Genomic DNA, 16,288 nt, shown 5'->3' with positions numbered 1-16,288 from the left:
ACAATTTCAGGCACTGTGCCAATTGTATGAACGTTACCCATAAAGAAATGATCCAACCTCATTTTATTATCCGAGCCGTCGTTCCACTGTTCCGCCAAAGCGTCCTATAGCTCTTTAGGTACTGGACGAAAAATAGTCAGAAAATTTCAGGCTGGAATGTTTCAGCTTATAAGCGTTTTTCAGCATCACTAGCTTATCGCTGAAGTCAATCATTTCCAAAATGATAGAGCGAGAACGCCCAGGCCGCATTATGCCTAACCTATGGAAGCGTTCAATACGCGGACAGCCAAGGGAAAGCCTACTGAAAACGTTCCCAACCTTGGAGAGCAGGGTGTTGCGATTCTCGTTGGTATCCTCTGGTATGTCATGAAGGATAATGTGATTTCTTCGTGAACGCTTTTGAAGATCGTCATATTTGGCAGATAGATCGGCAACAGTGCGCTTGAGGCAAAGCGCCTCAGAACAGTGCCTTCGAACGTGAGGTTATGAGAGCACCCAAGAGCAATTCCAAGGCATCCAAACGTCTATTCACAGCATTTTTGATTTCAGATATGCCTTGTGACATATTTTTCTGACAAGCAACACAATCGGAAAGAACCTTCACAAGAGAAGCGTTATCGCAGTTAGACATTGCCAGCTCAGCCGAGCCTCAAGGGTTTTCAAACCACTTCCTTGGGACGCCAGGTTGGCCCGTTTTAGACGCCGGTCTCCTGGGATCGGCGTTAAGCTCCACGTCACCGCTCAGGATAAGACGAATAAGGTAATCGACGACATCGCAAAAATTGCACATGAGCCTGCTACGTAAATAACTGTGTGCACAACACAGCGTTCAAGAGAGCAGTGTTCCTAAATGAAAAATACATAATTTCAAAATTGTTACGTCATTGTCGTCATGCCTTGGTTGTCGCTTCGCGTCTGTCATTCTGTATTAATCACTGCATTGTAGTTACGCTCAAAGGTGAGCTTAGCAAGCGACTGCTTCATTAAAGGGGGTGGAAACCGCCGATGGCGTACGTTACATGGAAGCCTCGGAATATCCACGGTACGTCACTTTTAGCTGAAGCAACGATGTTCTCGTAAGGGCCAATAGTGACTCTAAGAAACATGACTTAAAGAATACGCTGCTACCCCAGTATATTCTTAGTATATTATTATCAGTACTTAATCCAGTTCTACGGATTGATGTCTACTCTTAGTGGAGCCTGATGGCAAAGGATTTTAAAACAATACTTTTTTATCGTTTTAAAAGAAGGGCGGTGAAGTAATGCATGCCTCTGGTCACAGGCCCTACAGGTGAATAGACGTGCCATTTTTAACGCGATAGCGTTAAGGAGCTCGTGTCGCAGAAAAGCCGGTGTCGTCGGCGTCGGGTGTCGGCGGTGTTGACCGTGAGCGATAAATCACGGCAGGCGCTTCATAAATAAAAAGCAACTTCCAAGATTGGCCCGGTGGGAATCGAACCCGGGTCTCCGGAGTGTGAGACGGAGACGCTACCACTCAGCCACGAGTTCGATGCTTTCAAGTGGTGCAAACGCGCCTCTAGTGAATGCGGTGTTGCCTTCGAAATGAGCCGTGGAAAGTTATACTGCGGTGTATATCGGTAATTATGAACATGTAACGTACAGAAGTCACAATTACACGAGTTGCGAAGTGCGTTTCCGCTGCATTTCTTCTGCGCTTTCCGCACACGCAGAGCCATCTTGCGGCAAACACAGAAGACCCCCTCCTCTCAATGTACGGCGCTGCCCCGACAGGAGGCGCGCCGCGCGCGCATTGGGACCGCTGCCAGGCGCGTCGCGGGACTCCCTCTCCCCTGACGACGCTTCGCCGTGCTCCCGGTTTAGATTACTATCTATCTCTCTGCCCGTGCCGATCACGACGTTTGGCTGGCGTAGATCGTTTCCCCTCCGAGACACCGAGTTCTTTGGTTCGTTTCGTTCGCTCAGGCGCACGTTTCGTTGCCGCGCCGAACGCTGCGTTGCTCGACGCTCACCGCGTGATAGGTGGGCGCTAAGTCCGATGCGGGGCGCATCGTAAGTGATTGCTGTGCCGTAGCGCATTGTCTTATACCCCTTGGCGGGTCGACGGGAACGCTGTCGCGTCCCACTCTTGAAGGCGAAGCTTAAGCGTCCTCCAATTTTTATTACATTGACAAACGTAATCCTGTATATTCCGTTCCTGACACCTGTCATACCGTTATACGCATACTTGGCTGTTCACTGTTGTATATGCCTAAAAACACCGCCTTGCTGACCTCTCGACAGCAGGAAATGACGTCGATCGTCATATATACATTGGGCCGCGAGAAGCATAAAAGTGCGTAGTCAACACCTTGCTGTTGTGGAGCTGTTGTCGTTAGGTGCAATCTTTCGTGGCACCCTGCCGTCCACTTTTTCTAAGTTGCGGACGAAGCCAGTGGTATCTACGCAGACCTAAGCGCCCGGTCAGCGTCTGCCCAATAGCGCGCCACCTTCGCGCGCTCATACCTGCACGCAGAGGCTCAACAACTTCGCACAAGAAAGTACACTCTCCGTGAAACGAAACAACCAGATCTCGGAGCAGCTTGTCATTGACGCAATGAATTTATATGCCGTAACTTTCCTCGCGCTCTTCAGCGCAGCATCCAATGATATGAGGTAAGTTGCTTAACTTTCAATTCAAGCTTTCTTTTATAATATAATGGATTTCGTGAAACCACACAACAGTTCTGCTTTTGAATCATGTACGCATTTCTCGTGAATGCAGCCGAACAAAGGTTGGGCACGCTGAAAATTCTTGCATGAGCACCTTGATCAGTCACGAACGCGTGGTGTGCTTTATTGGCTTCGTCGTATTCTGAAAGAGAAGAAAAAATTATTTCTTCATAACGCTCTGCTCGCACCTCCCATTAAATAATGCACTCTTATATGGGGAACTGTTTCCTGCAGGAGCATTTAAAAAATGTAGGAACGTTAAGAACATTCTACAGAAAATGACACTGCGTCATATAGTGAATGAAAAACACGGTTCGCAAACAAAAGACCCATTTTTAAAATACGGCACAATTCCTTCAACATATTATATGACTTGAATCTACAATAAAATACACGAAGAGTCTTAGGCACCCGGAGAAAAAATCTTCCTTACATTAGGTGCCTTAATAGAACCATTCGACATTACGTATACACTCAGAAAGAGAAGCGGTTGGCTGACGACCTTCTAAAGAACCCGTCGTGTAAGAAACAGGTTAAAATTGCGCATAGCTCGTCTTATAAATGACCTCAAAAATGATGATACTGACACAACTTATCGCACGAGAAATGAAAGACAATTGCAAAACAGCCTGTACTCTTAAAACACACATATTTTTTATGCTTTTGTAGGTATGTTTTTAGCGAAGTTTATTGCTTCGGCAATGAGGTTTCTTATAGTATATGAAGTGCATTGCAATTTCTCTACGCTAATGTTCTGTGGTCTGAAGTTCACGGCAGTCTACAGTGGCTTAGTACAGCAGAAAAGTTGCTTACAGATTTTTGAGTATTTTTCATCTGTGGTTTTCGTTTATTTTCTTTCACTTCTTTATTTAAAATGGCAATTATCTATTTTAGTAGTTACTCAAATGTGTTTTTATATGCCTGTTGTTTGTGCTACTTGACAGGGCTAGAGGCCACACGAGCACTGGCTTAGCATCTGTTTTTGCAGATTCCATTTTAGCATTAGCATTCCATTAGCATTTTAGCATTAGATTGTCTTAGCATGCCATTTTAGTGCCAAAAAAATGCTGATCTAAATTGCTTTCGTTTGTCTGGCATACAACTTCTAACTTCTTATTATTGGATTTAACTATGAAGTAGGTTTATGACGCAGTAGTTCTGCGGAAACCCGCAAGGTGGAGAAGTAAGGAATAAAGGGAAAATGAGACATCCACCCGTTCGTTGTAGGTTTGTTTATTACACTTGTTCCTATTTCCTTAAAAATGGCCTTTCACAAGGTCGGGATATTGTAAGCTGACAGAGAAGCGTGGTGCTTCCACCACGCGCTGACAATGCTGCCTGCGCAGGATCAAACCGCTAGCTTCGCGGCAAGATATCCGATGCAACCTTATATGAAAGACTGTAACCCCTTTCTCTCGAGGGAGCTGTGCTTTCTACTCGGAAATTATGGTCAAATGCAAAAGCCCTCTTTGCCAGAAGCATTGCCTGCAGCGCCAACAAGTCACTACGCCAAGTTGTCCAATGCACAACAGCTCAACCGCCGCTGCAAGAGAGACGTGGATGGAAAGAAAAAAATGGCGCTGGCTTAGCTAAGGTTAAGCCCATGATGCGAAGCATACTAGCCTTTATTTTAGTTGTTGAACCACTGTTTAGCCTGGTGAACTGCTGTTGCTTGGTTATATTTGGTTCGGCTGGACGAAGAAACAACTCATGCAGGCGAGCGCACGAGCTGAGACCCGGTTATGTAGCTACGCGGCCGCAAGCGAGCGCACGAGGTAAGCCTCCGCTTTTGCAGCTGTTATGGCGTCATATGGTAGCTACGCGGCCGCGCGCGGCGCAGCAAGGAAGAGCGTGGTTGTGCGGCTAGTATGCTTCGCATAAAAATGGCCAGGCTTAGCTTGGTTAAGCCAAGAATGCGTTGCATATTGCGCGAGTTGGGGCCCAGCTTTTCCTCCGGCTGTCGTGACGTCATGTCACGTGGTTGCGCTAAAGCTCGATGGTGGCTGGTGAACTGAATGGTGAACTGAGTGATTGCATTATGCAACGCATAAAAACAGAAGCAACTTAATAACAAACATAGCAAACTAGAACTAGAATAGACGTTTAGGAAAGGGCCAGTGGCATCGCCAAATGGACCTGTTTGTTGCTCATAGTGTGAGGTCAAAGATTCAAGCTGTGTCGGATCAGAATCCCAGGTTTCAGGTATTGAAGGGCTGTCACACGTTCTGGCCGATGGAAATTCTGCATTTTCAGAGGGCATTGGATTATTGAATGTTTCGAAGTACAACTAAGCGCCGCTAACTACGGAGGACGTTGAACACTGATTTTTTTGCGAACAAACTAATATTTAGTGATACGAGACCCTACAATCACCCCGAAAATATTCAGGTGGCGTTTGTTTGTCACAGCTTCTGCAACTTTTGCCGTGGTGTGTAGATGTACTAGATTTCAAATAAGTCTTGAAGGCTTGGGAACTTGCCTCACTCTGATTTATCGAATAAAAAAGACGAACTGAACAAAACAGGAATTTGGTTGGTCAGTGTTCCTTAAAACAGATAATTTATCCTCAAATGCATAGCAGAAGTTGTTATTTAGCCTATACATCGGAGCCTAAAGCACTGCATTTGGAGCGTATCACGCTGTGGACGTCTGTCCTGAATCGCTGTCAAAAGCAATAAAGGAAAGCTTCAGTGTCCGTTATAGATGAATAAAATAGCATTAGTTATTGCAAAAAAATGAGGTCTCTAGTGACACTCGCTTTCGGTTATTCCTTTCCCGAAGTACAACATAAAGCAGTACATCGTTGCCAAGGCGGCAGGAAACAACACGGTGATTGGCATCACAGCGACTCTTGTGGCCTTCTTGGCTAGCATCGGGGTTTATGCAAGCATGGTGGCGACACTGGACAGCAAGATGAGACATATACTGGTCGCAAATGAATAGGTACGTGCTGACAGCGCCAGAAAAGAATGAAATGTCGAGGGCGGAGCTTCGATGCCGGCTGTAGGCCAAGAAAAACGGAGAGTAACCTGGCGTGCCCTGGACAGCGGTGTTGTAGGCAAATATCACAAAAGGGAGAATGACATCCTACTTACGATGGCCAGGTTAGATGTACGTGGACAGCATATCACTGAGCCTGCGATGAAATCGCTCTGTCAGAGCATTAGTTTCGAGTTGGTAGCCGGAGGTTGTCTTGTGCACTGTGTTGCAACCTCGGATAACTTCACCAAGCGAGTTTGAGAGAAACGCTTTGCTGCGGTCGCTCAAAAGCTCCCATGTCAAGAAAAGCCAATAACCGCCAGCCACCCAGAGACACCACTAACATGTTTGACAGGCGCTCAGGAGCGATTATAACAGTTCGCGAACCAGTACCTGTCCCTCAAAAATCTGCACTGGTTAGCTTTCCGGGCACTGGACAGGGAGCTATGATCTCCGCATCGTTTTTCAATGGTCTGCCCATCTCTCTGTCACTTTCTCGCACTTGCCATTGTCGTGGTCAGCTCTTGGTGTGACAGAAATAAGTTGCCTATCTAAATAACCTCGCTAGAAATACGCACAGAACATGCTGAAAAAATACGCTACGTTCGTTGCTCAAAATCCCCGGCTCAGACCGTCTGGCTTTTCATTTTGCCTCCTTTTCCTACACTTGACCTCGAAGTTGTATTCCTCCAAATGAGACTTCCATCTCAGAAGTCTCACGTTTTCTTTCCTGGCATTTGCTTCAGCCATGCAAGAGGGTAACGCTCACTTTCGACCGTGAATTTCGTGCCTTGAATATAGCAGCTTGGATTCTGAATGGTCCATACCATGCACAAACACTCATTCACTGACATGCTAAACACCAATTCTCGTGGAGTCAGTTTTTGACTGACGTACAGCACGGGATGCTCTTAACCACGTGCGCTAAATTGGGCAAGGACTACACCTAGACCACCGTTGCTGGCGTCACACCAGACAACGCGTTCTCTGCAAAAGTCTGGAGAGACAAGCACAGTCCGTGAAGACAAATCCTTCTTCACAAAACAATCCGCATATTCTGAATAAGGTTCCCCAAACCTTCCACCTCCGAGCCGCTAACGCAGTAGCATTTCTTTTCTCTTGTTCACAAAGGACCCGCACTAAAAAAAAATAAGATCAATGTTCCTTATGTGACGTGCTTTAAACTACACGAAGATTCGAGCTTATTTCTATATACGGCCACGCCCGGTCAAAGCCATACTAAAACGCTGCTGTCTGACGAATAGACGTGCAAGACACATACCAACACTTTGCTTCTTCGTGTCAGAGCTGGGCGCGCCTTCAAGGTACAATCAAACCGCTTTCCAAATTGTGCTGGTTAAGAACTTCTACGCTAAATAACGCGTTATTTGTATGAAAAAGAATTTTGTTTCCATTTCCACAAAGCTAACTGATACTCAAGACGCGCTAGTACAGGTTTCCATCGAACAGCCAAGACTGCGCGCTGCAAGCGTATCTAAAAAAATGAAGCCAATCTGCTAAAAAGAAAGAACGACATATCGAAAAAGCAAAGTTTCAGAATTGCGCGCTCATACTCTTTCAGAATATCAGTGAGTTTGTAAAGAAACTATCTGAACAGAGCTTAAAACTTGCTTATTAAAACAATATCTGGTCTCGGGCATCTCAAAACCTTTATTCAAACTCTAAAAAAATAAAGAAACGGCCAAACTGTTGTTTACAGAACACCTGTGCCAGCGGTATTCGGTTTCACTAGCCTACAGCTGCGGCATCTCTTTAAACCACACTCGAGGCAAGCGCTGGCCGCCAGCTCTTGTCAAACTTGTCAAGCAGGGAATTCAAAGGGCACGTGGGCCATTCCCCTCGCTGCAGGCCCTCGACACCTTACGTACTGTTCACCTGACTTTTTTCGCCCTGCACTCGAAATGCACTGCTAATTATGACCACTTCCTACCGCATCACCGCCACGCCCTTCCGTGTCGTACAGGCTATACCTCGAAAAGAACTCAATGAGGGGGAACATGATTGCCCCTTGGGTTCTTCTCCTCCACGCCAAACGTCGGTTTCTTTGCAACCTTGTCTGACAACTGGGACACCCTCTGACTCGAAATATTCCAAACGACAAACGCTCCTTCCAAAATCTTTCATTCCGCTCCCCACAGGATTCGGTGGCTTTCGATTTATTCGGCCGCATTGCCTTCTTAGCAGCATGTGTTAATTTGCGACGCCTCTTTCTCTTAGCGCTGTTTGTGCTGCTCATTTCCGAGTGCTTCTTTTATTTGTACCCGTCCACGGCTCCTCAGCCTGACGAACTTCCTGAAATTCCTGTCGAGGAAATCAGTAAGATCTCCTCCACCGGCTTAACTACTCCTCCTGAGCTTGCTGTTTCATCCTCTTTCCTTGCACTGTGCTCGTCGTCGCTGAGCGCCTTACCCTCTTACATAACTTCTGTCAGGAAAATCGGAAAGGTTTACTCCTCCGACATAACTATACGTTCCCGCAGCCAGCTGGTTCGCCCTCTTTGTTTGTGCTTTGCTGTCCCCGAGGGTAAGATTGTGGCACTAGGGAAGGGTTTAGATCGTATTGTACACTACTGCTTTGTGGCCTGAAGTGAGGACTTGCCACATACTCATCGGGTAGCTGTGCAGCACTCTTTCCAGATACACCTTGCAACGGTTGTACACCACTGACACCACTGCAACGGTTGTGCCTCTGTGAGCCACGACAAGGAGATCTGCAGATCCCCGATCCCAGAAGTTGCTCCTCCATCTGCAGTTTACCTCGAGCTTGCCAAGTTCGTGTCTCCCGGAGACACGTTCACAGGTCCGCGGATCCCAGATCGTGGGTACTGCCTTCTCCTGCTCTTTCTTAAGGTTGCCTCGAGTCGACCAAGCCACCACGCCATTATTGCGACGGCTGTGTCTGCCTCAGCCACAAAGAACAGATCTCCTGAACCCGGATGCGCAGATGTGGCTCTTCCGTCACCACTTTAACTTAAGCTTACAAAGGTTCGCAGGTCCGTTGATTCCAGATCGTGAGGACTGCCATATTATTCTCACCGCTGTCGACCAGTTTGTTGCTTGTCGACGTGGTGTTTGGGCCTGGAATCCAGCAAGCCCATTGACGAAGACGTCATGTAGTAAGAATGAGGGAAAAGGGGCTTATTTGATATAAATTACACGGCTCCAGTTAAGGAGGCCCACTCCATGCAGGAGCCTGTTACACGTGTGAGTTCACATCACGACACGTCATCCCACTGCACTAAAGGTCTCCACATTTAATAACGTCGTCTTCCTTAGGGGACTCGACTAGGAAATCTGGTGTTTTATCACGGACAATCACAATCGTAAAATCGGTCGCAATAGCTCACTCATGATATCGCACCAGTCCGCAATACTCCCATCTCCGAGGGTACGTAATAGGCGACCGTATAGCAAGCTGAGGATCTAAGGTAGAAGCAACACCCTAATGTTAGCCTGGTTTTTATAAGTTAAGCATTAACGGTGATATGTTTGGATGAGATATTAAAAAAACGGTATAAAATCCCGAAGAACCATAAGTGACACTAGTATGAGAGCAGTCATGCATTCAAAATCTTAAAACTAAGCTTTCGTAGCGTCGTCAATAAAGCTGTAAAACCTGAGGGCATGCTGTTCTGGCATGACGCAGACGTTGCCATGCTTACGGAGACGTAGCTGAGAAGTGAAATATTTGACAGTGAGTTTGTTTTTAAGGGCTATAAGGTCTTTCGGGGTGACCGCGACAGAAGAATGGAGGAGTGGCCATTTTGTAAAATCATCAATGCAACTTTTTACTATGCCCCATGCGCATGATATTGAAGCTGTCTCTTGCAAACCATACATCAACAAGGTCCGCTTCATCCTCGGCGTTTTTATATGTCTCCAAAGGCTTCTGTTGTGGGACTTGAAAACTTAAGTTAATATATGCGCTGCCAGGTAAAATCGGATGACAGAATACTACTAGCAGGGAACTTTAATTTACCAAACCTTGATTGGCACACCTTTTCATTGCGTTCTGCTCACAGTGTTGATAACACTAACTTTGATATTGCATTCGCGTTTGACTTACAGCAAATGGTAAACAATTTCACGAGAGTGCAGGGAGCCGTAGGCTCAATTATAGATTTATTTTTAGTAAGTGCCGTCATCCGAAATGCGATGACCTGTGAAGTCACAAACGGGATTTCTCATCACAAAGCTGTCCTGCTGAGCTTGTTGAATGTCTACCCTGATCGCAAAAGCAGTGTTTATTTGGTTCCCAATTTTTCTCCTGCTCATGATGAATCGATTCTCGAGATGCTTGCCTTCTACTTCGACGAGTTCAGAAACAGCACTTTCAATATAAATTACTTATGGCTTTCCTTTAGGGGAATTGTCTCTGAATGCATCCACAGTTTTGTTCCCAAAATTGCAAAATCATCTGTGCACCGTAACCGATGGATTTCTCTTGAGACGTTACGAATACATCGAAGGCTTGAAAGGTTAAAAACGAAATCAAGAACAAATGTATCCTTAACAATCTATTGTGGAAGGCACTTCAGAACAACTAACACAGGAAATAATTTGCGACGAAGAAACATAATACTTAATGATCCTGCCTTCATTTATTAAAACGTCTCCCGAGAAATTCGGCGCCAAATCACACCCAAATCTTCTTCCACCAATATGTTCATGATAGACGGCAAATGTGCAAGTGATGAGGCTGTCGTTTGTTCTGCTTTTAACAAGTTCTTCCAATTGGTATTTACCAAAGATAACGGTGCCTTCCAAATTTTTCTATATCGCTTCCTGTTATATCTTACGTTGTCATTTCTGAGAACGGCGTTTTTAATATGCTATAGAACACTGATACTACAAGTTCACCAAGATCAGATAATATACCAGACGCATTTTAAAAGCGTTATTCGGAATAGTGTGCTATGTACTTGTATGTCGTATTCACCAGAAGATTACGCGGTGGTTCCCTACCTTATGACTGGACGACGGCGGTAATCAAACCTTTACGTAAATCCCGGAAAAAGCACACATAGAGCATTACCGACTAGTATCTGGTATCTCTTACACCTACATCATCCAAAATTTTAGAGAATATATTGCATAAACATATATTAGGCTTCTTAGAAGACCACAAGGTACTTACAGATGTCCAACATTGTTTCAGACATAGGTTTTCTACATGTACTCAATTAGTTAAGACTGTTCCCAATCTCGCGCAGGTGAATAATGAAGGGACGCAAACAGATATTGTGTTGATGGAGTTTCGTAAAGCATTTTCCAAGGTGCCACCTAACAAATAATTCCATAAATTAGGGTATTATATAAAATACGAACAGATATTTAGATCGAGCCTACCTTACTAACAGACACCAATTCGTCTACTTAAGCAATACTTCTAACAATGCAGAGGTTGCGTCTGGAGTCCCCCAGGGATCCATTTCGGGACCACATTTATTTCCATTCTTTATTAATGACATAGTCGCAGAACTTTCAGTTTCCGTGAAAATATGTGGAGATGACTGTATTTTGTATGAAAATGATATCTTCTGTTGATGATCAGGTGCGTCTAAATAATGACCTGGCAAAGGTCATTGGTTGGTGCGAACAACGGCAAATGTCTAATAATTTTGAAAAAAAAGTGTTTTTATGAAAATCACACATAAAAAAACCTCTTCAATTTGCATATAATGTTGACCACGTATCTCTATGAGATTTAAGAGAGTACAAGTATTCGGGCCTATGGATAACCAATGAGCTTTCCAAGATGAAGCACATAGATACTGTTATTGCAAATTCTTTGCGTAAACTGTTTTTCTTGAGGCGCTCACTGAATTCATATAACTTTAGTGTTCGTTTACTGGCGTATAATTCCTACATTCGTCCGCTGTCGGAATATGCCATAATTATTTCGGACCCATTCATTTTAACCGATATTAAAAAACTGGAACGTGTAGCATATGTTAGTTAGGTTTGGTTTATTTCCTACGACCGTGCGTCTGTTGGTGAGCTCGTATAACACAGTTGATTACCCCGCATGACTGCGCAACCGTATCTGCCAACTAGAGTTCCTCTTTCAACTTGTAAATGGCCATTATAATATTAACGCTTCCAAGCTCTTTACTGACTCATCAGGTTATAAGACGAGACGAAGGCATGCTTTATTGATAAGGCCCATGAACGCATGGAATAACTGTTTCAGATATTCATTTTTTCCTATGACAATAACACACTGGAATAATTTTAATTGTGATATTGTTACCCCGGATTCCTTATCAATGTTTGTAGAATGCTTGAAAATTTCTATGTATACCCACCCTGCTATGATCTGGTTTCGGATCGCACTGTCTATAAATAAAATAATAATAAATAAAATACCAAAACGATAACTTTTACATATAACAGTTTCTCGTGGTTCAGAGCACCATCCAATCCCGACCTCGTGATACGTATATGCGATTATGTGAGGTGCCACCAGATGGTCTTCTGGGTGCTTTAGTTCCCCTCTGTGGTCACTCTGCCGATTTTCTGCTTTCACCATTCATGACCACATTCTGTAGTTTCTCAAAAGCCACTATCGCCAACGAATACAATAGATATCGTGAATAATGAAATAAATAATCAATAACGAATCCTGGTTAATCTACAGTTCTGCATCACATTACTTGCGATAAACTCTGTATAAGACATAACATCATTTCTATAGTATTTGCCTTTGTCCCCAGGCCACGACAGAGCAACGAAGTAATAATCAGGGGCCATAACTACAGCGCGAACCAATGGGACCCTGATGACGTCTTCACTGTACCTCTAAAAATCAGCAATGTGAGTATGCATAAAGTGCTATTCACTCGCACGCTATTCAGATTTACTTTCTTTCTTGTATTGCACAGTATACATGCCCTAAGGCAAATTGGTGAAGGGACCTCACAAGCCAGTCTGAACCTAAGCGATCACGAGCTTCATTTTTGCGCGTAGCACCCACAAAGCGGATTCCGCCGCTTTCTTCTCTACACTAGCACATGGGAAAAAGGGGAGCCGTCCTGTTGGATCAACGCGTAGCTAGTGCAACTGGGTCGTAGTCAGGCTTAATGCGACTGACGAGGACAATCTTTCTTCCTCGACGAAGTAGATCAGGGCTTGGTGTCATAGGGTGGACCTCCTATTTGACGGGCGAGGAGCGGGTGACTATGCGGTGAGGCCCTCAATATCTGGCCAGCTGTTTATTAGAAAGCGCAGCACTGTTCGGTTAAACCCAAAACCAAACGAGGGCGCACGTTCAGAAAGCACGAGGAGACTGGCCACCGTCGTGTCCCAGTTCTTGTCGACCATTGTCTGTCGTCTATGAACGGGTGAGATGTGCACAGAACTCCGCTTACTTGGAGTCACAGCAATGGGTGTGCATAGGATGTGGAGTCAGGCGTGTAGGAAAGCAAACTGTCCAGCAGGCACGATTGCTCGCCTTCATACAATACGAAAAAAGCGGGGAGCGACTGGTCGCTTGAGTAAGGGGTTTCTACACGTATGTAACGAAAGGGAGGACGGTTTACCAGTTCGTCTGGTCTGATGCAGTGCACATTATCAAGTGTGCTGATTGAAGCGTTCCGGTAAACAACTGGTTTGTTGATGGTGTATGGTTGACGTGCCATGAAACATGTGGTTGACGTACAGAGTTTGCGTAGGGTTGACGTTCAACGCTTGAATACCATAGGACAAGGACGTAGACTCTTTGTAGCTCAAAAGTTTAGGGGGAACACCCTGCCGAAAAGCTAAGTTGATAGCATGAAGAAAGCAACTTCTCTCGCGGTTGGTGCGGTTAGAGCTGCGCTCTCGGCGTTGCGCGTGAGGTGTCCCACGCTAACGGAGAATCTCCTGTTCTGAGGAGCGGCGGAAGGAAGCCGTGCGTAGAGGTCAATACCGACCTGGTCTAAACTACGGCCTGCGCAAAAACGGTCAGTGAAAAAATTTTGCGCAATTTCCTTCGTGAGCAAAGCACGAATGTCACACTATGTCCTTGTATTAGGTTTAAGAGCACTCACGAAGCGTCGCATAATATTATGAAGGATTTCCCTGTCCATGATATTCGTGGAGTGCATAAACTGTGTTTCTGAAGCAATCGCGACTCATCCGCAAGGTATTTTGCAATACCGTCGAAGTTTTCCGAGTAAATGTAGACAAAGAACGATCGAAAACGTTGCATTCTATTAAAATCTTCAAACATGTAATATATGATTGAAGGGTACACGCGATTGAAGGGTAACTAAATCGAAGGCAATGTATAATCCATTTAGACTTTAATGCTGTGTTCACATAAATAATTGAAAAGCTGCTTGCCACACTTTACAGAATCAATACTACGGTGTCATCAGTATCGGAACACCACCGCAAACCTTCAATGTTGTCTTCGACACAAATTCTAATGTTACATGGCTGCCTTCAGTTGGCTGCAGCAGGACGCAATGTGGTAAGTATATTTTGTTGCAACGTTAAAACAACACGCCTTAACAAATATTTTGTCCGTGCTTTTTTTATAATGGCTACTTTCTATCACATAAATCCGGCTATAGCTCCTCTGTACAAACACGCTTAAGGAGCTTAATGAATTGGCGGCGCTCGCGCTGGCTGAATCTTTTTCAGCAAAAAAACTTGTTGAAAGAAAAAGCTAGCTTCTTTCCGGAGCTCGACATCAAACAACCAGCAATGCTGCTTCCTCTAACAGTCATCCTGGCGCAGTGGTCGTTGCCGCGGATATTTCTTTATTAATAAAGCAACTCTCGCTGACTAGCAGATGCGAATAAATTGTTTGTGCACAACATTGTGCGCACTCGCAAAACGATTGCGCCGTGATAAGCAAAAAAACTGGTGGAACCGATCTCCCGAGGAATGTCGACGTCGCTGCAGTTGGCGTTCGTACAATGTAACGATACGCTCTATTGCAACCGCCAAAACGCACCATGCGTATTGCGTGCATTGAGCCGGGATGCACTCCCACGCTTCCCCCTAGAATGTCCGGGCAGAAATGTGCGCACCTGTTTAGAACGGAGAACGATGCCACAGGCGCGTTTCGACTGCCAACTGTTCTTGGTCACAACCACAGTGTGCGCAGAAGTCCAATCAGGCAGCTCGGCCGTGAGATCAAAGCCTGCCATTACTTATCGACTATCCGGGGGTTCATGGCAATTTTTGTAATGACGGCCTATGGCGAGGCAGGCGTCTAGTGTCGAGACATTGCATTTCACATACGCGTCCATTAGAGCCTCTGTGCCTGTACAACAACTTAAGTACAACAGGTGCCGCGCTAAGCAGACGAAGATGCAGTGACACAAACGCAAGATATACGGGTACCAACTTCCAACTGTTTATTCGCCAGAAACCGCGGGATTTCATACATGAAACCAAGGTGCAAAATAATCACAGTAAAAATTAACTAATAAGGTTGGTAGGAGCTAACACCCACTCTTTAGCCTGTGAACACCAGAGTGGGTAGCAACGAAACTGCAGTGACCTGAACGTAACTACCAAGGCAGCCGCATGTGCATTAGAGGCGCAAACCAAGTAGAAAACCAAATGGAGCAGCTGCGCATTCTGATCTTTGTGGTGATTACAGGCTACCTTTCATAAATTACATGTCGTTGTTCCTTACTGCTAGTGATGGCTTGCTTATTGCCTTCTCTTTTTGTTAAGAACGCATCGATTACCTCGATTTTAGTGTGGTTTCTTTCTTTCCTTAGAAAGATTGTTTGGTCCAGGACTTGCACACAACCATAGCGCTTGCAGTAGTCTGCCAAGTGCCCACCCATGTTGCTGTTAACCGCAAACCGATGTTGTCTCATACGATCGTAGAAGCATCGTTTGGCTTGCCCAATATGCACCCTGCCTCAGCGTAGGGAAATATTGTAAACCACATCGCTAACACAATCGGTGTGGCGGGCTTCTTCAAGCATGTAACCGGTAGCTTATTCGCCATGAAAGGGCAAATGTTGGCCACTTTGCACGGAGTGGAAAACACAATGCGCACATTGTATCTGACTGCAACCTTCTTGACATTGTGTGACAGCTAATGTACATACGGTATTACGTGTGTACTCATGTTTTTCTTTGGCTCCTGCAATTTTTTGCCCGCGTTTTAGCTTCTGAAGGAGACTTTAAAGCAACACGCAATATCATATGGTTAGAAAACCAAGAGTACATCAAGCAGCTGTTTTGATTCCTAAAACCTGTAACGAGAATATGCTCGCATGACTTCATTAAAGCGTAATTCGGGCATATCTTAGATACTCTCCTCATGATAAGGTTATAATGTGCGCTCTCAAATGGTAGAACGCTTTTATTTGTCCTTGAGTGATCATCCAGCACATGTTGACCTTTCTAAGGCTTCAAGTCAAGGAATTCAATTGAGTTATTCTGTTGCAACTGCCAGCTAAAATCTAGTCTGCCTGATTCTGCCAAGAATTTGTTTGTTGAATTTGCCCCGGCAACGTCAAGGCTAATGTCCTAGATATTAGCCCTAGATATTAATCCATATACATATAAATACTAACTACATTACAATCGTTCATTTTGGGATAAATGCGTTTGGGAGCTGCTCCAAAAATATCATAGCAT

General features: G+C 44.9%; 1 protein-coding gene across 1 annotated transcript in view; it reads left to right on the top strand.

The window, feature by feature from the left end:
* Positions 1-2,504: 2,504 nt before the first annotated feature.
* LOC139050758 (cathepsin D-like) overlaps positions 2,505-16,288 on the top strand; it is a 37,582-nt gene continuing 23,798 nt past the window's right edge. Inside the window, exons 1-3 of the mRNA XM_070527472.1 lie at positions 2,505-2,636; positions 12,409-12,508; positions 14,030-14,147. Coding sequence (XP_070383573.1) covers positions 2,578-2,636; positions 12,409-12,508; positions 14,030-14,147 — 277 coding nt within the window. The 5' untranslated portion in view covers positions 2,505-2,577. The remainder of the gene's footprint in view (positions 2,637-12,408; positions 12,509-14,029; positions 14,148-16,288) is intronic.

The sequence above is a fragment of the Dermacentor albipictus genome, chromosome 10, assembly GCF_038994185.2.
Source record: "Dermacentor albipictus isolate Rhodes 1998 colony chromosome 10, USDA_Dalb.pri_finalv2, whole genome shotgun sequence".
NCBI classification, from domain to species: Eukaryota; Metazoa; Arthropoda; class Arachnida; order Ixodida; family Ixodidae; genus Dermacentor; species Dermacentor albipictus.
Note: the sequence above shows the minus strand (reverse complement) of the source record. Positions and strands in the feature narration are given on the sequence as shown.